General features: G+C 44.0%; 1 protein-coding gene across 1 annotated transcript in view; it reads right to left on the bottom strand.

The window, feature by feature from the left end:
• Positions 1 to 23,421, bottom strand: part of EEFSEC (eukaryotic elongation factor, selenocysteine-tRNA specific) — a 319,718-nt gene that overhangs the window by 97,317 nt on the left and 198,980 nt on the right. Inside the window, exon 5 of the mRNA XM_038740228.1 lies at positions 17,956 to 18,597. Within this exon, the coding sequence (XP_038596156.1) occupies positions 17,956 to 18,597 (642 nt within the window). The remainder of the gene's footprint in view (positions 1 to 17,955; positions 18,598 to 23,421) is intronic.

The following is a 23,421-nucleotide window of genomic DNA, read 5'->3' as shown; positions in this document are numbered from 1 at the left end:
CTCGATAACTATCAGAACCCCTTCTTCCCTTACCTTCCGAAAACACTTCAGTTCACTCTGATTGCTCCTTTCTCATTGCCTTCAAACATGCTCAAATTGCCTCTGCACTAAAAAGTACTTTCTCAATCCCACTGCTTCTTCTGGCTGCTGCCCCACTTTTCTTCTTTTCCTGTTCTAAATCACAGAATGGGTTATATGCTTCTTTTTCCTCTCTTCCAAATCCCTTCTTCACCTACTATAATCTGGTGTCTGCCTCTCTCACTGCAAAGCTGCAGTCTCCAAAGTCACCAATGACTTCTGCACCAGAGCTAATGATCTGGTCTCCAACTCATCCCCCTTGTCCTTTCAGCTATCTTTGACATTGTGGATTATTTTCCCCCTCCTAATTAAGCACTTACTGTGTGCACAGCACTGTACTAAGCATTTGAGTGAGTACAGTGTAACAGTTGGCAGATTCATTCCCTGCCTGCAAGAAGTTTACAGTCAGATCTTGGCTTCACTGACAGGATGATCTCCTGGTTTTCACTCTGCCTCTGGCTGCTTTTTCTCAATGTCGTTTGCAGGTTCCTATGAGGGTCCCTCAGGGCTCTGTTCTGGGTCCCTTTAGCTCATTTTACTTTATATTCACTCTCAGGGAGCTCATCCTCTCCTCTGGCTTCAGCTATCACCTCTTTGTGGATAACTTCTAAATTGACCACTGCTAGCTCCAACCTCTCCCCTCCACCTGCAGCCTCACATTTCCTCGTGTCTGCATGCTATCTCCAGGTTGATAGCCCTCCAGCACCTCAAAATTAATAGGATGAAAATCAAACTCCTCATATTCCTATCTAAATCCTCTTCTTTCTGTAACTTTTTCCTCTCCCCTTCCCCATCCCCCCCGCCCTACCTCCTTCCCCTCCCCACAGCACCTGTACATATGTTCGTACAGATTTATTACTCTATTTATTTTACTTGTACATATTTACTATTCTGTTTATTTTGTCGATGTGCATCTAGCTTAACTTCTATTTTTTCTGATGACTTGACACCTGACCCCATGTTTTGTTTTGTTGTCTGTCTCCCCCTTCTAGACTGTGAGCCCGTTGTTGGGTAGGGACCATCTCTATATGTTGACAACTTGTACTTCCCAGGCGCTTAGTACAGTGCTCTGCACACAGTAAGCGCTCAATAAATACGATTGAATGAATGGAGGGGAGGGGGAGGGACGACAAGGAGTTTGAGGAAGTGAAATCCATTTTATATATATATCTCCTGATTCACACATATTCCCCTCTGGAGTCGCCTACGGAATGCTTTTTGAGAGCGAGATTCATTTGGGGCATTTGGTATTCACCCCACGCTCAGCCCCACAGTACTTAAGTACATATCTACAAATGGTATCTTGTAAATTATTCATTTAACGCCTGTCTAACCTATAGACTATAAGCTCATTGTGAGCAGGGAATGTATCTATCAACTCTGTTGTATTGTACTCTCTCAAGTGCTTAGTACAGTGTTTAGTACACAGTAAGCGCTCAATAAATACCACTGATTGATTCATCAATGAGTGAGTCATGATGCTCCTCCACAACCTTAATAGTGTAAGTTCCTTGTGGGCAGGGTGTTCTTTGGCTTTTATACTTGCCCGGGTGTTTCATTCAATCGTACCTTTTGAGCATTTACTATGTGGAGAGCACTGTACTAAGCACTTGATACAGTACATTTCACTCAGTGGGTGCTTTCAATAAATGCCTTTACTACACCTCTTCTCAATTTTACACTTCAGATTCCTGCTCTCCTATAGGTTGCAAGTTACCAATTTGACAGAGAAACATATCAATAGTAGTGGACTGCTTTTCTAGAAATGGCAGATTCTGGCCATGGAAATTGCAAAACTACAGAAATTCTAACATTGAGTTGCTAGTACAAATTGAAGTTCTTAATTTCTTGAAGAAATAGGTTCAGATGAATGAGGGAAAGATCCAGAAAACCGCTTTGTCGCCAATGCTTGTGGCTCTGAGGTCATTTACTGGTCACTTCATATCTCTGGACTTTGACTTCTCCAAGATTAAATCACATTACTATTACCACTATTGTATCTACCTTCTCACCTGCATTATTTAAAGGGTTGGTTGGTATGGGTTGAGAAGCAGCATGGCCTAGTGGATAGAGCACGGGCCTGGGAGTCAGAAGGACCTGGGTTCTAAACCTGGCTCCGCCACTTGCCAGTATGTGACCCTGGGCAAGTCATTTCAATTCTCTAGGCCTCAGTTCCCTCATCTGTAAAACAGAGATCAAGACTGTGAGCCCTATTGTGGGACAGTGACTGAATCCAACCCAATTATCTTGTATCTACCCCAGCGCTTAGAACAATTCCTGGGGAATAGTAAGCACTTAAATACCACAATTATTATTATTATTGGTAAATTGCTTGAAATAACTGGAGAAAAGGGAAGAAGCATTCTCTAGATACTAGTTTAACAGACACTCAAGGGTCTGAGCCCTAATATTTTTGAAACCCATGCATGAAAACAGGACCATTATTAATGCTGTAAATACAAACCCAATGTAGTCTGAAGGAGATTCGATAAGATTACAGCTGCCTTAATACAGATCTAAGCAGGCTGATTTTGAGCACTGGCCCGACAAGGGCTGTAACCGTAAGTAGCCATCCTTCCCCACAGACTGGGGATGTTTGTGTGACTAGGGAGGGAGGGTCCCATATACAAAGCTAAGATCCATAGCCTCCTGAAAGTGATCAGTCAATCAATCGTATTTATTGAGCACTGTGTGCAGAGCACTGTACTAAGCGCTTGTGATGTCACATGGGACGCTATGCTTTCAGACCCCAGGACTGTGGGGTAAGGCGAAGGAGACACTGCAGGAACCCATGCACTTGCCTCTACCAGCTCAATCTGCTGGAGGGTAGAGAAGAACAGTGATGGTCAATCCCTGGATGGCTCTGTTCAAGGCTCAGGGGCCAAGAGGGAGGGGAGGGAAGAGGAGGGGGCGAGGGACTTCTTTCTCCCCAGCCCCATAACAGTTATGTCCATATCCTTATACTTGCCTGCATCCCCTATCTGTAATTTATTTTCATGTTTGTCTCCCCCACTAGACCGTAAGATCCTTGAGAAGCAGTGTGGTCTAATGGAAAGAACTCAGGCCTGGGAATCCGGGGGCCTGGGTTCTAATCCTGGCTCTGCCAGTTGTCTGCTGTGTGACCTTGGGCACGTCACTTCACTTCTCAGGGCCCCAGTTACCTCGTCTGGAAGATGGGGAAGCAGTGCGGCTTAATGGCAAGAGCACAGGCCGGGGAGTCAGAAGGTCTTGGGTTCTAATCCTGGCTCTGCCACTTGTCTGTTGTGTGACCTTGGGCAAGTCACTTCACTTCACTGGGACTCAGTTATCTCATCTGTAAAATGGGGATTGAGACTGTGAGCTCCACGTGGGACAACCTGATTACCTTGTATCTACCCCAGCACTTAGTACAGTGCCTGGCACATAGTGAGTGCTCAACAAATACCACAATTATTATTATTATTATTATTATGTGGGACATGGACTGTGTTCATCCTGATTAGCTTGTATCTACCTCAGATCATAGTACAGTGCCTGGCATACAGTAAGCGCTTAACAAATACCATAAAAAAAGAAGCATGGCTCTAATTTGGGAGAACCGAGTTCAAATCCTGAATATGCTACTGGCTTGTGGTTAAAGCTCAGTCATGTCACAATCTTCCTGTGTCTAAATCTGATCTGTAAAATGGGTTCTGATCTGTAAAATGGGCATATCCCACTTGTCGCTACTTCGCGGGGATTTTTCTGAGAATAAAGTTTGGTGACTGAGGTGAAAGAACTTTGAAATAATAAAAACACAAATCAAATGTGTTCTTACTTAAGGGTGCAACTCAATGATCGTACCGCCCCGCCCACCCATCAAGGCCTCACCAGGGAGTCCACTAAGATTGCCAAGTTAAGAAACAAAGGAACTGAACCCAAATTGGAAGACAAGATTCCAGAACGCTGAGTCACAAACAATCTATCCTTCTTGGCTCATATTTCTACGTGTTCATTCGGGAGTTGGGTGCATCCATAACTATCGTACTCCTTTTCCAAGCCTCTGGACTACTGTTGGAGACGCACGCTGCAATGGGTGGACGCATTGTGCTTCACTGTGTGTGTTGGTATATGTATTCATAGGCACTGCTCTGTAGAAATTGTGCCTGGCTATGCCATAGAATGACTAGCCCTTTGAAAGATCGAATTAGGGATAACAGTGGGAGGTGATGGTTAGGGTTAAAAAATAATAATCAATAGTAGTATGTGCTTCAGAGAAGATGCTGTGTAAAGGAGATGGGTCAATTTGCTAGCTCTGGGTAAATCTCTTTAAAAAGTCATCCTTGTAAAATAACAAAGGGTTCAAATGTGTCTGTCATCCCCTTACATGAAATTCAAAATTCCAGTTGCTTTACCAGCAACTTAGCTCCAATCAAAGGATTTCCCCATTAATCACCTTTCGAGTTTTCAGAGCATCTAGGAAGACAGTCATACTCATTAGCTAAATGGCCTTTTGGAAGAGCTCACTGCCTTTTCTTTTTCTCTCCTCTCACTCTGCCACCCCCCCCGCCCTTTTTTGGTTATAAAATATTATTAACTTAAAAAGCTGAATGCCGCAAAGACAGTAAAGGATATAGTCTCCTCCAAAGCAGGGGCCTAGCAATGAGGGCAGACTAATTTTATTAACTTCAGGGAAACTTCAAAAAGCTTTAGGGCTTTAATGCCAGACAGAGACGACCCCAAAAGTCAGTTTAAGTGCTGCATAAACAAAGGATTAGGGCAAGCGAAAGCTGAAGGCTCCTTGCATTTCTTGTTTATATTGTCATATGACCTAGTGGGAGAGGGAGAGGGCTGGATCTCAGTCTTTAATCCCCCATGGTGTACAGTGGCGTTTCAGTTCACTGACCTACATTATGATAATATTTTTTTAAAATTTATGAGCCAAGGTGCAGAATCAAACTCACTTAAGGCTTTTCGAGAAGAGGGCGGGGGGCATGGTGTGGGAGGAGGGAGGTAACAGAAACAGAGAGGGGTTTTGCTTTCTAGCCTCTGCCTCTCACTTGGGTTATAGCGGCAGCTAAGAAAGGGATTTCAAGTTCAAAGGGAATGTCTCTGTTACTCTTGTTTTATGGCTTAGACTAGAGGACACAATAGCATTGATTTGATGAAATATCCCCCCTCGGTCAGCTTTTTTCCTTTAATTCCATTTGCAGGAGAAAAAATAGCGCTTTATTACTTTGGTTAGTGCCACTTGCTGTCTCATATACCGATTCCCACCAAAGAAACCCTCTCCGCATGCTCCTTTCATGTGAAATTTTATGGTAACACAAGTGGTCCAGTTACACTACATCAACCTCTGACACAAAACCTCTGCTCCGAGCTTGATAGCGCTTGATAATGAAATAAGGTGCTTCTAAGGCCATGTGCAAAGTAACCATATTTTCTGGAGTTCAAAGGGGGTGGGGCCTCTGGGGGGGTGGGGCTTTCAGAAGGCAGGGTCAACAATCTAAATTAAGGGGGGCAGTTCCTGACGTTGGCAATGAGATGAAAGCTTGTCTCTGTCTGAGCACTAACAAAAAAGCAATGCCCATCCCAGAGGTCTTTGGGTGCCGCCCCTGCAAGACAACAGTGAAAGTCACCGCATTTTGAAATTGTAAAGAGGGGATGTTTACCAGAACACTCTACGAGGATTTGAGGTGTGGCTGAAGAAATGGATTCAACCTGCCGCTCTCTGATTCAGTGAAGAGCTAGCAAATAAGTGGGTTTCACGAGGGATGGAGACCACGTTCCACCTAATTTACTTGTACATGCCCCAACGCTTAGGAAAGTGTCTGACCCCTAGTGAGCGCTTACCAAATATCATAAAAAAATCCAAATAAACACATGATCCAATTTTCCACTGGTGCATGTTCAGGCCATTGTTATTCACCTGATCGCCTTCATCTCTGTGTTATTACTGTATTTAGCATACCATCAGCAGTCGAGCAGGACCAAATAAACCCACATCCAGACTTCAAAGCAAGAGCAATGTGCCCAGTGGCGTCTGTGTGTTTACTGCCAGTCTGGTTATGTCCACCAGTTTCCCCTGCCCAAGTCATCAGAAGTTCCATAGACAGCCTCGTTAGCCGCTAGCCCATGCTGACAACACGTACAAACTTATCGTCATAGTCTTAGTTTTCTAATTTTCATATCCTGATCACCTAAACTCATTTCCAGGAAGGCATTAGCGCCAGGGCTCCAAATATAGGGACGCTGAGCTCTGCTACATTACGGCTTTTCACTACCCCTTATGGCTAGAACGCTGTCAGAGAGTCCGACAACATGAATCTGTTTCGTTACAACTTATTGTAGTTTGGGATGAAAGAGTTGGGTGCGTGGGCTTGGAACGGGTGAGTGCCATGGAGAGAGTTTTCCTTATGGAAGGGTTTTCCAAGAATGCAACCCTAGCATGGTAGGATGGTTTACCCATCTGTCTGAGTTTTCCCTCCAAAATCCACACAAGCTCCCCAGCTCCATCCCAACTGTACCTGTTCTCCAAACACTGCATAATTCTAGAAAGGAATTGATCCAAAGACTTTAAGCTCATTATAGGAAGGGAGTGCGCCTACCAACTCTGTTGTATTGTCTTGTCTTATGCTGTCGAGTCGTCTCCAACCCACAGCATCAACATAGACACGTCTCTCCCAGAATGCCCCGCCTCCATCTGCAATTGTTCTGGTAGTGTATCCATAGAATTTTCTTGGTAAAAATATGGAAGTGGTTTACCATTGCCTCCTTTTGTTCAGTAAACTTGAATCTCCACCCTTGAATCTCTCCCATGCCGCTGTTGCCCAGCACTGGTGAGTTTTGACTCGTAGCAGTTGCCTTCCGCTAGCTAGCCACTGGCCAAGCTAGGAATGGAATGGGCATGCCTCTGCTTGTCTCTCCCTCCCGTAGTCGAGACTGGTAGAGTAGTGGAAACTCTCCATGTGCGACCCGGAAAGGGTCTTTTTTCTTGTACTCTCCCAATAATAATAATCATAACAACAGTGGTATTTGTTAAGTGCTTACCATATGCTAGGCACTGGACATAAGCCAATTAGGTTGGAGGCAGTCCCTGTCCCACATGGGACTTACAGTCTTAATCCCCTTTTTACAGACAAAGTAACAGACACAGAGACATGAAGTGACTTGCCCAAGGTCACACAGCAGGCCAAATGGCAGAGGCAGGATTAGAACCCAGGTCCTTCTGACTCCCAGGCCCATGTTCTACACATTAGGCCTCGCTGAATCTAGGACTGTTTAATATAGTACTCTGAACACACTAAGCACTCAGTATACACCACTGATTGATTAAAAAAATGTGGGTTGGTTATTCCAACCATCCAATCAAAATACAAAGGGACTCTCAAAACACTTCTTGCTTGTGGGATAACTCCTCCTTAGGGTAACATCACTGAGCAATTCAGCAAAGTTTTTAAGATTCCTGGAAGTTGGTGTCTTGAATGTGCATTTCCAGGAAAGACAACTCCATCTCCAGATTTCTTGGGAGATCAGAGCATTTGCATTCATCCTCTCCATATCACTATAAGGAGGTAGAAACACAATTTATTTTCTGTGTCTTTTTCTTCCCATTGAAAGTCAGGAATACAGAGACATAAGGGGAGAGCATCCATTTGAATAATGATGGGCTTATCAAGGACCAAATGACAGATAATCTCTGGAGAAAAACCAAGTTAGCCACAGTGTGCATTCATTGCCCTAAATAAATCTCAGCTTAAGAATTATACTTTCCTCCCCTGTACCCTCCTAGGTTGGATCCTGCCTTTGAATTATTGATTTACGATATTGATTTTTATGATATTTACCCGTGTGTGTGTGTGTGTGTGTGTGTGTGTGTGTGTGTGTGTGCATACAGATGAGTGACACAAGAAATAGGCCCATTACTCCTGCCACTCACTTTTAGTTTTTCAGGTCCTGTTGTAGGAGTCTGCAGTGTTCATGGAATCTGACCCACTTAAAACAGCAGGAAGGTTTCTCTCTTTCCCATGGATTTTGGTGTTACTTCTTTTCCTAGATGGAGCAAGCATTTGACTATGATGGGAAATGGGCCAGGTTGCCATATGAAGAGGGAAAATCCCGATGGGAAGGCAGAATTCTGGCACTTGGCTTCTCTAAACAGCTCAGGCTTTCTTCTTAACTTTTTTCAGTGAGAATTCTTTGGGCAAATCACACGTAGAAAGGGAGAGGGGTCAACTTGGCAAAACCAGACATCCAGCCCTATTCTCCAACTTTTCCAAATTATCTCAGCATTTCTGCTAGCTACTTTCTCAATCAGCTAGGTCTAATATTAGCAATACCCGTATATACTAACATAAAATTTCAGGAATTTTTTTAATGGTATTTGTTAAGCACTTATTATGTGCCAGGCACTGTACTAAGTACTGCTGGGGTTGATAAAAGGCACAGAAACGTTAACTGACTTGTCCAAGGTCACATGGCAGACAAGTGGCGGGGCTTGGATTAGAACCCAGGGCCTTCTGATTCCCAGGCTTGTGCTCTATCCATTTGGCCAGGCTGGCAAACTTTTGTTCTTAGCTAAACATCATAACTTTAATTATGTGGACTTGGGTCCTCAAAGAGTTGGGAAGAGAAACTACCCAACAAGCAGGTTACTCATTCTACAGTATACTAATCTGCTTGTACTCCACCAAGCACTTAATATAGTGCTTTGCACACAGTAGGCACTCAATAAATCCTGTTGGTTGACTGACTGCAGTCCCAGAAATTGCCTCCCACACCAAAGCCTGAAATCCCTTGAATTTGCATTTGGAGATTCAGAAATCCTAGATCCTTTTTCACGGGAAGATTGAGTCCTTTGTCAGACAACTGCTCTCCTGCTTAGGACCACAGGAACTACCATGTAGAAGGAGCTGAGCCAGCGGTGGTTGTTGAATGACACCAAAAAAAAAAAAAAAAAAAGGGAAGCATCAGACCCCATCTCAAAGGAAATTAACAGATGAGCAGCAATATTAGTAGGAGGGCAGAAGAGCCTGGAGGTGAGGGACAGGGGTTCAGAGTTTCCAACGAGGCGACTCTTAGGAAAGTTTATAGCAAGCATTCGCATTTGGTTTGGGGTTAAATGGTTGACTTCTAACTAGAATTTTTCTTTGATTCCTCCTCGACTGCTTCAAGTCTACTGGCCAGTAGACATGTCAACCAAGAAACAGCAGTGTTTATCTTCCAGCACAGAACTCTGCCCACCATTTGGAAAGGCTCATTTTTTTTTAATGGCATCTGTTACTATGCTGGGCTTATTATACTGTGCTTACTATGTGCCCGGCACTGTACTAAGTGCTGGGGTAGATACAAGCTAGTCAAGTTGGACACAGTCCATGTCCCACATGGGGCTCACATTCTTAACCCCCATTTTCTGGATGAAGGAACTGAGGCACAGAGAAGTTAAGTGACCTTCCCAAGGCCACACTTCATAGTCTACCAACACAGGAAGAAAGACGTGCTAAACCTAGCAGAGAGAGGGGCAGCAGATTGTCCCAGTCCATTTTGCCTGAGCCAGAGAGCAACAGAGTCTGTGACTTGGGCAGTAGTGGTGGTGATGTCCAAGGTGGCCCTTAAGGGAAGCCCCCTTTAGGTTAGATGTGGGTCTTGATAACTGCGATGTTTTGTCAAGGGCCTGCTCCCTAAGTCCCCCAGAGCATGGAGACATTTTAACCTCTTCAATGCTGCCTCGTCTGCCCTCTTCTCGGCTAGCTGTACAGGAAATTTTCCTTTGGCATGGATGGAATGTTGGAACACACAGAACAGGACGTTCAGCTGCATGAACAAGCCCTCTGACGTAACCTGGAATACCTGGTGGCAGTCAAGCACAACTGGAATGGAAACTCAGCAAGAGATGGAACAAGATCTGCACAGGACATTTCTCCTGTACTTAGGAACCAGTACATAGAGCACTGTTGGCTCCTGATTTCAGAGAGGCAGAGTTCTTGTTGGGTCTTGGTTTCCAAGTATCAGAAAGTACCATTCTTTGTCTCAAATCCAATCACATTAATTGAGAGGAAAAAATAGATCCAGGGTTCCAGGACCGGATGAATTTAGGATTCTGGTATGAAGTGGTCTGACCTGAGTGAGAATGGAAACAAAGGGCAGCGCCGTGAATGTCTGATTTCTCCTAGATAAAAGGAACTTTAGTTTACTGGGAAATCCATTTCATCTGAACAGCATGGAGCTCGGGTTAGATTTAATGTTTTACAGCCACAGAGTTCCACTTTCGGGGGAAGTGGGGAGGATGTCCTGCCGTGTCCAATTTTCATCTGTGAATTTTTCCCAGCACTTAAAATGGTGCTCTGCACAGAGTAAACGCTTAATAAATACTCTGACCACTACTACCTCCAAATGAAATGGACAGCAAGGGTGCAGTACCTCTGCGCTCCTGCGCTTCACAAGAAATCTCATCGCTGATCTTCCCATGTGAAGGTCAATCAATCATATTTCAATCAATCACATTTATTGGGCGCTTACTGTGTGCAGAACCCTGTACTAAGCCCCTGGAAAACTACAATATAACAGAGTTGGTAAACATGTTCCCTGCAAGAGGGACCTTAATTTCTTACAAAGGCAAAAAGCTATTTTGGGTTGACTAATTATTATTTTGCACCTCTCTGGGGAAAGAAAATGGTGTAGAGAGAAAAATGACACACTCTCCCTTATTTAGCACAGAGGACAACATCTGCTTGCCTCAGAGCCAAGAAAAGGCATCCTAAACTCACATAACTAATCTCTAGCCATCCATCTGCAGTAGGGTGGGACCGTTTGATTTCAGGATTTCTATTAGAGACCTCGTATATTAAAAGGGATCTCAAGCACCACCCAAATGTTCCTGTTCCGGTCCCTGTTGCTTTTCTTTCATCACAAGACAGCATCTGAACCTCACTCCCTTCATTAAAACTACAGTATATCTCCAGCTGTTGGAAAAATCAATGGAACATTACCCTGACCATCTTCCCATAAGCATCCATGAGGTCTCATTTCATACCCCTCCACTTTAAACCTCTTGCTTCAATTACCACATAAGTGATGCCAATTTGGTGCCTATCAAGGAAATACAGTAACCCAGAAGTGCCTTCCTGTATGAATGCCGAGGTTTTTCCAAGTATCAAAGGGGGTAAAGCCATTAAGGTCACAGTAGCAGCTCTGCTGGCTGCTGAGTGGTTTTCTTCTGGACTCCCTCAAGAGGCAAGAACCCTGGGAAACCCAGCAAGTAATGGAGCAGCAGCAACCAGAACAGGTGAGCAGAGAAATGGATCCCGCTGCCACCGAGGGCTCCCCAGAGGTCAAACCTCTACTGATAACGACGGTATTTGTTGTGCACGTACTATGTGCCAGGCACTGTACGAAGTGCTGGGGTGGATACAAGCAAATTGAGTTGGACACAATCCATGTCCCACTTGGGGCTCCCAGTCTCAATCCCCATTTTCCAGATGAGGTCACTGAAGCAAAAATTCTGAAGAATTATCGTTGGTGAGAACAGTAGAAACAGCTCTTTTCTGTCCCCCTAAATTCTGAGTTTGCTGTGGGCAGGGAACTTATCTTCCAATTCTTTTGTACTCTCTCAAGTGTTTCATACAGTGCTCTGCACACCATACGTGCTCAATAAATACCAATGGATTGATTGATTGATTTTCTCATCTGCTTTGGCTGCTGTTCTTCCACTCCCCCAGGGCCAGCCAATGTGCTCGTGTGGAGGTGCATGGAAAGACGGGCTGGTTGTAAGAAGGGGTAGGAGGGTTGCCTGTGGGAAAAACCTCGAGACTACAGGGATACACTTTCTAAAAATTATTAGAAACACCCGGACTAATGGATTTGTTCAGAAGAGAGTAACTGTTGTGCAACAGCCCCTCACTGGAAAGTGCAGTAGTAAGGGGATGTATATGGGTTTAGAAGAGGTTTGGTGACCACGATATTCTACTTGGGATGGGGGGGTGGGGGGGGCAGAGAGTCATGTACCCTGTTACTTAGAACATCACCACTGCAGTTCATAAAATCAAATAGTGAAGCAGGCTACGGAATATTTTGAGAGAAGTTAAAGGCTAACTAGATAAACCTTTCATCTATTTTAAAAGCCCTTAAAGTTCCCTGTTCAAAGCTGAAAGAACAATGACAAATATTGAGGAAATACTGAGGTATTTATTGACAATGCGATTTCATCAGGAAATTGAGGAGAGAATTGAAAGAGAGTTTGGGTGTCAGAAAATTAAACAGGTCTAAGCTATTTCAGTAGGTTACTTCCCCCCCAACCCCCGCCGGTTCTGAACTCACATTCCTTCTATGCAAAATCAACTGAATATTATTTTTTTTTTCAAATGCGAATCAAAGGTTGGGAATATACTGATCGGTTCAACTAGACAGCGTAATCAACATTATTATTCTCCTTTCCTCTTCTGCAGCCCTTAAAATTATCTGATGCCTTGCTACTTCCTCTAAACCCTTGCATTCTGTCTGTTAGCCCCTCAAAGGACAAACAGGACACAAAAGTCCTCAGGCCACTTAAGCTATATCTACTTGACAGTCACATAAGCACATTCTTAATGCTGATGGCTCACCAGAGGGGAAGCAGAGAAAATGGATCTTGGAGGAATCTTTGGCCAGAATTTCAAAGCATGGGAGAGACCCATGAGCAGCTAATCAAAGAAGTTGTTGAACTGGAGAGGCAACTTAATTTAGAAATGGATGATACAAGTGTCAAGGAGCAATCCGTGTCTCTTTTTAGAACTACTGTCCAATGAAGACCAAACCAAACTTCGATAAGCCAATGCATCACTGTAAGATACCAGAACAGTTGAAGAAAAAGATATGGTTTCTTCATCACTGGCTAAAATCTTAAGATTAAAATGTCTTGCCACTGTTTTCAAGACAGTAGGTGAATTTATAACTATGATCGAAGAAGAGCATAATGGAGAGAGGAATTCAGAAGGGTACAGAAGGGTTCAAAAGACATTAGCCTGCTTCACTGGGGATTAAGAAGAAACGAAGAGGCTACTGTTGAGTCTGACTTGGAGAAATTATTCACTAAAATTGAAAAAACACTACCACAACCAGCGGAACAAGCTTCTAATTTTGCAGCCTCCTTCAAAGACTCATAGTCATATGACAACTCCTCGTTTAGTCAAAAGTTGATTGCTAGGCTTTGAATTGCTTTAGTATCATTACAGTACCAAGCACATCAAGGAATTTCATATTACTGATCCAGAGATTCTGGAATGGATCCTACTTTATCCCATGTAAGCCTTGGTGTAAAAGCACCCCATGAAACAATTAAATTTTCAAGGAATGTGACACAGTTGTATCTTGGAGTACGCCTGCACAGTTTACTGTGGCATTGGAAATAGTCATTAAACTATTAAGAGCAAGTAACTTTATGCCAAAGAAGCAGAAAAAAATGCTCACTTAATTCACTCTATTACCAGTGAACTGCCATGGGAGAGGCCGTCTAATAAAAAGTGTGGGCTGATAAATTTTAATTAGTTATATAGAGGTGCTTTAAAGCATGGCTTCACATGATTACAAAATATTACTTTTGCTTGGAGAGGAAACATGATGGTCAGTGCTGTGAACATTAAGAACCAGAAGTAGTTGGGCAAAATGACTGTAGAAGCATGAACTAAGATAAGGAGAATTAAGATAAGGACAAGAAAACTACGTTCTACCAAAACTGGAGAGGTCTTGTAAGAGTATCGGTTATTCTGGAGCACACACCAGATTATTTATAGGAATAATCTTTATAGGAAGAAATCAAAATATCCATGTGAGGCAGAGTTAATTTTGGATGAAAAATTCCAGGGTGTTAAATTGATACTGTGAAGAGAAGAAATATCTGAAGATCTATGGGGGAAGAAGAAAGAGTTCCAGATTTTACAGTATCAACACACATGCCCACAAAGCTGATTATTATTGTCATTATTATTATTACCTAATAATGATGGTATTTGTTAAGGACTTTAAGCTAAATTCAGGGGTAGATACAATACAATCAAGTCAGCATAATGACTTTTTTGACATAGTTGAAATGGCATAAGAATAATGATCATAGATAGCACCTTTCTCCATTTCATTCATCTTTAGAATTTCTAATAAGGAGGAAAATTACTGGCATTATCTCCTTGGGGAAAAAGATACACAACAGGAGAGTGACCTGCCCAAAATAATATTTAGTGACTGATCCAAGGACTAACAGGTCCTACTTAAAAGCCTTGTTAAAATCACATCTCCAAGAGGCCTTCCCCAACTAAGCCCTCATTTCCTCTTCTCCCACTCCCTTCTGCATCGCCTTTGCACTTGAATTTGCATCCTCTATTCACTCCATCCTCAGCCCCACAGCACTTATTTACAGATCTGTAATTTATATATTTATTTTAGCGTCAGTCTTCCCCTCTAGACTGTAAGCTCGTTGTGGGCAGGGAATGTGTCTGCTTAATCTGTTGTACTGTACTTTCCCAAGAACTTAGTACAGTGCTCTGCACACAGTAACTGCCCTAAAAATACCAATGATTGATTGATGGATAGGTTTGTGGTGACTCCAAAAGGCCACCTAGCCTTTGATATAAAGAAAAAGGAAATGTAGAGAAGTGTAATTGTAATTATTGCCTTATTGCCTTTTACTATCCCTTTATTCAGCCTTCCCTCAGCCCCACAGCACTCATGTACCCATTTCTCCAGTTAACTGGCTCTCTCCGTAGCCCCATCCTCCTCCTACCATTCCTCTCAAAACTCCTTGAGTGAGTTGTTTGCACCAGGTGCCTGAAGTTCTTCTCCTCCAATTCTCTCCCTGACCCCATCCAATCTGGCCCCCGTCCCCTTCACCCACAGAAACTACTCTCTCAAAGGTGACCAATGATCTCCTTTTTATGGAATCCAAGGGCCTCTACTCCATCCTAATCCTCCTCGACCTCTCAGCTGCCTTCTGTGCTGTCAACCATCCCCTTCTCCTGGAAACGCTATCCAACTTTGGCTTCGCTGACAATGTCCTCTCCTGGTTCTCCTCCTCATTCTCAGTCTCTTTAAAGGACTCCTCCTCTGTCTCCCATCCCCTAACTGTGGGAGTCCCTAAAGGCTCAGTTCTTGGTCCCCTTCTATTCTCCATCTACACCCACTCCCTTGGAAAACTCATTTGCTCCCATGGCTTCAACTACAACCTCTAGGTGTATGACTCCCAAATCTATATCTCCAGTCCCAATCTTTCTCCCTCTCTGCAGTCTCACATTTCCTCCTGCTTTTAAGACATCTCTACTTGGATATCCCACTGACAACTCAAACTTCACATGAGAAGCAGAATGGCTTAGAGGAAAGAGCATGGGCTTGGGGTCAGAGGACATGGGTACTGATCCTGGCTCTGCCACTTGTCTGCTGTGTGATCTTGGGCAAACTTCTCTGTGCCTCAGTTACCTCACCTGCAAAATGGGGATTAAGACTGTGAGCCCCTCATGGGATAATCTGATTAACTTGTACCTACTCTGTGCTTAAAACAGTGCTTGGTACATAGTAAGTGCTTAACAAATACCATAATAATAATAATAATGATGATGATATGCCCAAAAGAGAACTCCTTATCTTCCCACCTAAACCCTGTCTTTCCAATGATTTTCCCATCACTGTAGACAGCACCACCATCCTTTCCATCTCTCAAGCCCATAACCTTGGTGTTATCCTTGACTCTTCTCTCTCATTCAACCTACATATTACATTTATCACTAAATCCTGTCAGTTCAACCTTCACGACATCGCTGAAATCTGTCCTTTCCTCTCCATCCAAACTGCTACCACATTAATCCAAGCACTTATCCTATCCCACTTTGATTACTGTATCAACCTCCTTGCTGACCTCCCTGCCTCCTGTCTCTCCCCAATCCAGTCCATACTTCACTCTGCTGCCCAGATCATTTTTCTACAAAAAGATTCAGGCCATGTTTCCCCACTCCTCAAGAACCTCCAGTGGTTACCCGTCCACCTCCGCATCAAACAGAAACTACTTACCATCAGTTTTAAAGCACTCAATCACCTTGCTCCTTCCTACCTTACTTCGCTGTTCTCCTACTACAACCCAGCCCACAAACTTTGCTCCTCTAATGCCAATCTACTCACTGTACCAGCATGGCTCAGTGGAAAGAACCCGGGCTTTGGAGTCAGAGGTCAGGGGTTTAAATCCTGGCTCCGCCAATTGTCAGCTGTGTGACTTTGGGCAAGTCACTTCACTTCTCTGTGCCTCAGTTACCTCATCTGTAAAATGGGGATAAAGACTGTGAGCCCCCCATGGGACAACCTGATCACCTTGTGACCTCCCCAGCACTTAGAACAGTGCTTTGCACATAGTAAGCGCTTAATAAATGCCATCATTATCGTTATTATTATCTCATCTATTTCGTCGCCAACCTCTCACCCACATCCTGCCTCTGGCCTTCTTTCTTCATATCTGATAATTAATTTCTCCACTTTCAAAGCGCTAAGAACAGTGCTTGGCACATAGTAAGCGCTTAACAAATACCATCATTTATTTTATGTATTCTCCAAGAGGCCTTCCCTAAGCCCTCATTTCCTCTTTTTCCACTCTCTTTTGTGTCGCTCTGATTTGCTTCTTTTATTCGACCCCAAAGCACATATCCATAATTTATCTATATTAACGTCTGTCTTCTCCTCTAGTCTGTGAGCTCGTTGTGGGCAGGACATGTGTCCACCAACTCTGTTATGTTGTACTCTCGCAAGCGCTTAGTACAGTGTTCTGCCCACATTAAGCACTCAATAAATACAATTGATTGATTGCCAAAGCTGGACCCTGGCTAGACATAGCATACGCCATGGGTAGTACATTTTTGAAAAAGACCAGGGAACTTCTGCTAGTTCAACTGCCTCACCTACATGACTCATCATCATCATCAAAGAGTTAGTGAAGGCCTTGAAGATGCTTGGCAGTCTACTAACCCCACATCCTTGATTCCGCTCTCTCATTTATCCCACGCATCCAATCCATCACCAAAGCCTACCAGTCTCACCTTTCATTCAATTGTATGAACCTTCACAACATCACCAAGATCCGCCCTTTTCTCTCCATCCAAACCACCACTACGCTAGTACAATCACTCATCCTATCCCAACTGGATTACTGCATCAGCATCCTTTCTGACCTCCCAACCTCCTGTCTCTCCCCACTTCAGTCCATACGTCACTCTGCTGCCTGGATTATCTTTCTACAGAAACATTCTGGGCATGTCACCCCCCTACTCAAAAATCTCCAGTGGTTGCCTATCAATCTTCGTATGAAGCAAAAACTCCTCACTATTGGATTCAAAGCTCTCCATCACCTTGCCCCCTCCTACCTCACCTCCCTTCTCTCCTTCTCCATCCCAGCCCACACACTCCGCTCCTCTGGTGCTAACCTTCTCTCTGTTCCTCATTCTCACCTGTCCCACCGTCAACCCCACATCCACATCCTACCTCTGGCCTGGAATGCCCTCCCTCCTCAAATCTGCCAATCACACTTCCCCCCTTCAAAGCCCTACTGAAGGCACACCTCCCCCAAGAGGACTTCCCAGACTAAGCCCCCCATTTTCCTCAGCTCCCCCTCCCCTCCGTATCACCCTGACTCGCTCCCCTTGCTTTTCTCCCTTCTTCCCACCCCACAGCACTTGTGCATATATGTACATATCTATTATTTATTTATTTTGATGCCTGTTTACTTGTTTTGATGTCTGTCTCCTCCCTTCTAGACTTTAAGCCTGGTGTGGGCAGGGACTGTCTCTCTTTATTGCTGAATTCTACTTTCTAAGCGCTTAGTAGTGCTTGGCACTCAATAAATACGATTGAATGAATGAATGAATCCTGTAACTGAGCCATAAATAATAATGCAGAAAAAGAAGAACCTCATCTACTCACCCTTTCTACTTGTCCTTCCTTGTGCTTCAGCTTGTATACTTTCAGTTTAGGCAGAAAGGTTTCCACATAGTTCTTATCCTCCAGTCCTTGAAGCATCACCCCATGGAATGCCAGCCGGCACATGTTGGCATGGATATCGGTATCTAGCTTGGAGCCAATCACCAAGCACAATTTGGGACAAGTGACTGGCTTCTCAAACTCCAGGAGGGCCCACTGTTGCTGAGGTACCTGCCCTGCTAAGGACAGGTCTTTTTTTGGGTCTTCACTTTCAGTCATCGAGTCCTTGGACAGATACTGCTCCTGATACAAATATTCTTTCTCAAAATCAAAGGAATCTTCCAGAGGCTCTCGGTCAAAGTTAGCAGGACTTGGGCTGAAGAACATCACCCTTCCCATGACCGTTTCATGGCCAACTGTTATGTGAAACTTGGCCTTCGTCTGAAGAGTGCCCCGGAAGTAAGTGATCTTCTTCAGGGAGACAACTGCTGCATGGATGGTGTGGAGAGATTCTGGGGTGCACACGAGACCTCGTTCTAGCAGTTTGGGGTCAAACTGGGTTACGCAGATACCCAATCGATCTCCTTGCATGGCTGTGGTCACTGGCGTGTGGAACATCTGCATGGACTTAACTTTCTTCACTACCTGTTTGGGGTGGCGGGGGAGAGAAAATAAAAAGTAAAAGAGGAAAAATGAGACATGTTCATCACAGGCTATCCTAAAACCATTCAGTGATCATCTTTTGCCCAGCAGTAAACTTCCTGTGACCAAATCAAGCACCGCTTCAGTGGCACTAGTCATTTCAACATGACCCAGCTGCGAAAAGCCTCAGATACTCAGCCAACGCTAAGAAGCCATTTAGTGGTGGCTTCGATGCGGCTAACGCAGGCAGACCCAATTTTATTGCCTGAATCACAGAGCCACGAGAACCTGACATGTGATAACGTAATGAGTTCTTGAATCCATTTTGAAGCTTTCTTTCCACACAGACATGTAGCTAATGGATCGCTGCCAATTTCCATCACTGTTCCAGCTCTAGTACTGCTCCTTAATGACATTATCAATTCATGGAAGGCCCACGAGCTGGGACCGCCATCCAAAAACTGGGCATCGTGGGAACTTGCCTGACATTGATATCTTGCAGTTGGAAGATGGTGTGTCAGGGCAGGTGATTTGCAGTGGGGATCCCCTTTCAAATTCATGAGAACCACGACGAGATGAGGGCTACCTAAGTCTCCTACTTGAATAATTTGGCCCAGCTCTATGGAAACTGCCCTCGCTAAGATTACCAATGTCCTTTCTCAGCTAAAACCAATTTCATCCCTCTTGACCTCTGTCAAATCACACTTACTAAGAGATTTTATATACCTACCAAAAGCATTTTTTTTCTTTCAGGGACTCATATTTGCAGAACTTAAATAATAAAAAAAAACTCCTTACTGAGGCAGAATGGACTGAGAAAAGCTACTCAAGTCAAGATTTTAAGTCTGGGCTAGAAATTCTCAGCCAGATGATGAAAATATCAAAACTCCTTCGCGTTCACTTTGAGCACTCTTCAGAAGGGCTAAAAGTGATTTCTCAATGCTATCCCATCACTATTATTATCTGCAAGGCTCTTTGTGGTGCAACTTCAGGCCAAGTCATGTTTTTCCCTCTTGCAGACAGAGAAATGACTTGGCTGGGATCTTGCTAGCAGCTAAGGCAAAAATAAGGATGGAGGGATCCCGAGTCTGGGCTCTAACTCCTCGACCCCGCTTCCTCCCTCCAGGCTGCTGCTGAAAAGAGTTGCAGAGTGTTGGCTCTGGCGCATTTTCCGAAACAGAATGTTAAGAAGAAAGATTGGACTGAAATGGAAAGGTTATATAGGGGATGCCAATGAAAATTCCTTGAGCCAAGATTCTGTGTTTCAAATGTGGTGTCCGGTGGCAGCAATAAATAGAGGCTTCACCCTTAGGAAACATCAGAAAAGGTCCAACTACTTCTATATTTCTAGCCAACAGATGTGGAAACTCTCGGGATGACAGGCCTTTGAGCCATACTTCCAGGGATGGAGCTACTGAGAATCGGCGACATCCTATACAATATCACTTGGGGGGAGTCAGAGGTGGACTGCTCCACACCATTCTTGTCAAACCCTGCTCCAACCCCTGAAATAATGATTAAGTGGAGAGAATGAGTTGATCTTCCTCGGGGACCATCAACTTGATGTTTATAAAGCTGCTTCAACTGAGCTCGGTTCACAATTAAAACACTAGCTCTAAGTCCTTTTCCTTTGTGAAAAGTTTTGCGTGAATAAGGAGGTCGGGGAATTGGTTAATTTTTCTGTTTTCCAACTATTTAAATTCAGAAATGGATGGTCACTACTGTGTCTCTAATCAAAACAAACCACTTTCTTGGAAAACGACTTTGGAAAAAGAGGTTAAAGCACTTCCGGAAAATTCTGGATTTTAAAACACGTTTGAAACTAAATCTGCAATCCCTTTCCATGTCTATATTTCTGCAGAACCAATGTAAAAAAAAACCCCAAAAACCAAAAAAAACAACTGGAAGTCATAGGCAAAATGTGGGCCAAAGACCCAAGATTGCAGGAAATAATATTGTATTAACAGGGAGTGTGATATACGCTGGCTCTAATTTCTTTGAGCAGCTGTTGGCAGCCATTTCTAGGGAATTTTTTTTTAACCATCTGAGAAGTGATTTTCTTACCTTGTCTCATTGTACCTAAAGTATGGAATTAGTCTAAGTAATCTAAATTTGGTTAGATCTCAGCAAATTTGAGATTTTGCACTTTCAAGTTCCTTTGTAAGTGGAGAACAGAGAGAAGCTTGAAAAATAGGATTTTTTAATGACATCTGTCAAACGCTTACTATGTGCCAAGCAGCATGGCTCAGTGGAAAGAGCCCGGGCTTTGGAGTCAGAGGTCATGGGTTCAAACCCCAGCTCTGCCAATTGTCAGCTGTGTGACTTTGGGCAAGTCACTTAACTTCTCTGTGCCTCAGTTACCTCATCTGTAAAATGGGGATTAAGACTGTGAGACCCCTGTGGGACAACCTGATCACCTTGTTACCTCCCCAGCACTTAGAACAGTGCTTTGCACATAGTAGGCACTTAATAAATGCCATTATTATTATTATTACTATTATACTAAATGCTGGGGTAGATACAAGCTAATCAGGTTGGACACAATCCATGTTCCACATGGGGTTCACAGTTTTAATCCCCATTTTACGGAAGAGGGAACTGAGGAAAGCAGCAGGGAAGTGACTTGCCAAGGCCACACAGCAGACAAGGGGCAGGGCCGGGATTTGAATCCAGGTCCTTCTGACTCCCAGGCCCGGGCTTTATCCGCTAGGCCATGCAAGGACTAAATTGATATCTTGGTGAGACCTATCTGATCCCTCTGTTTTCCATTCAATGCTAAGCAGAGATGACAGAAGTTTATATCAGAGCAGAGAGAGCAGAACCCCAAGAAGCAGCGTGGCCTAGTGGAAAGAGCACGGGCTTGGGAGTCAGAGGTTGTGGGTTCTAATCCTGGCTCTCCCCCTTGTCTGCTACGTGACCTTGGGCAAGTCACTTAACTTCTCTGTGCCTCAGTTACCTCATCTGTAAAATGGGGATTAAGACTGTGAGCCCCACGACAACCTGATAACTTTGTATCTACGTCAGCGCTTAGAACGGGGCTTGGCACATAGTAAGCACTTAACAAGTACTATTATTATTATGTCAGATTCTATCCATTTCCTTAGTGCAACTCAAGCTTCAACAGGGTACCTAACCTTGGATGATGCCCTCACTTGCAAACACTCTAGAGCATTGGGGGAAAACAATTAAAATAACAAAGCACCTGTCCTAAGTTTATTCTTCTACTCTGAATCTACTTTAAATGATGCCTATACCTTAAAAATCTTTAAATTCAATTACAAAAATCCATTGTTCCTGTTCTCACATAATTTTCTCAGTGATGCTCCTAGCTCTCCTCAGTGTAACATCATGCTGCAAGCAGCAGAGCCTGGTGGATCACCTCCATAGTCTGCTTTCTCCGCTCTTCTGTTCAGGCTGCAGAGCGCTGCTGGAGGAAATCCAGACAGCAGGCAGACCTCATCTATCAATCAATCAATCAATCGTATTTATTGAGCGCTTACTATGTGCAGAGCACTGTACTAAGCGCTTGGCACTGTACTAAGTCATCTATCTTAAAGTCATCCTCACCTGCTTTAATTCTGCCCTCTCCTCTGCCCAGCAACAACATTTCCCCCATCCCTATTAACTCAATAGTACGATCATCACCTGCACCATCATCAATAGTATTTATTGAGCACTTACTGTGTACAGAGCACTATACTAAGCACTTGGAAGAGTACAATATAACAGAGTTGGCAGACACGTTCCCTGCCCACAAGGGGCTTATACTTGAGAGGGGGAGAAAGACATTAATATGGATAAATAATCTATAATATATAATCTAAAGATATGCACATATGTGCTGAGGGGTTGAGGGTGGGGTGAATATCAAATGCCCAAAGGTCACAGATCCAAGGCATAGACAATGCATAAGGGATATTTTTTTTCTATACGATTGAAACCATCACTAAAATTTTCCCCTGCTCCTCTCCAGCCCCTCCCTCATCTTGCCCCTTCTCTGACTCTCCCATCATGCCCATCAGGATCTCAAGAGGTGATCTCCCACCTCCTCTCAAAAATCCACCCACTCCACCTGTGCACCTCCGACCCCATCCCTTCGCATCTTATCAAAATACTTGCTTCCTCGCCTCTTCCCTCCCTATCTTCAACCATTTGCTTGCCAATCGCTTTTTCCCCACTGCTTTCAAACATGTTCATGTCTCCCCTAGCCTAAAAAACCCCTCCCTTAACCCTATGGCTCCTTCCAGTTATCGTCCCATTGCCCTCCTACCATTCCTCCCCAAACTCCTCAAGGGAGTTGTCTATACCCGCGGCCTCACTTCCTAGCCTCCAACTCCCTCCTTGATCCCCCCTTCAATCTGGCTTATGCTCCCTTCCCTCCACAGAAACTGCCCTCTCTAAGGTCACCAATGACCTTCTCGATGAATCAATCGATGGTATTTATTGAGCACTTACCGTGTGCAGAGCACTGTACTGAGTGCTTTGGAGAGTACAACACAACAGAGTTAACAGACACGTTCCCTGCCCACAGCGAGCTTACAGTCTAGAGGGGGAGACAGACATTAACATAAATGAATAATTTATTTTCCTTGGCAAACCCAACAGCCTCTACTCCATCCTAATCCTCCTTGATATCTCAGCTCCCTTCAGCACAGTGGGCCACCCCTTTTCCTTGAAACATTATCCAACCTTGATTTCACTGACATTTTCCTCTACTGGTTCTCCTCCCTATCTCTCTGACCTTCTCAGTCTCTTTCACAGGATTCTCCTCTGCCTCCCACCCTCTGACAGTGAGGGGGGAGGGGGTCCCCTCAAGATTCAGTCCTG

Source organism: Tachyglossus aculeatus, chromosome X1 (genome assembly GCF_015852505.1).
Source record: "Tachyglossus aculeatus isolate mTacAcu1 chromosome X1, mTacAcu1.pri, whole genome shotgun sequence".
Taxonomy (NCBI): Eukaryota; Metazoa; Chordata; class Mammalia; order Monotremata; family Tachyglossidae; genus Tachyglossus; species Tachyglossus aculeatus.
Note: the sequence above shows the minus strand (reverse complement) of the source record. Positions and strands in the feature narration are given on the sequence as shown.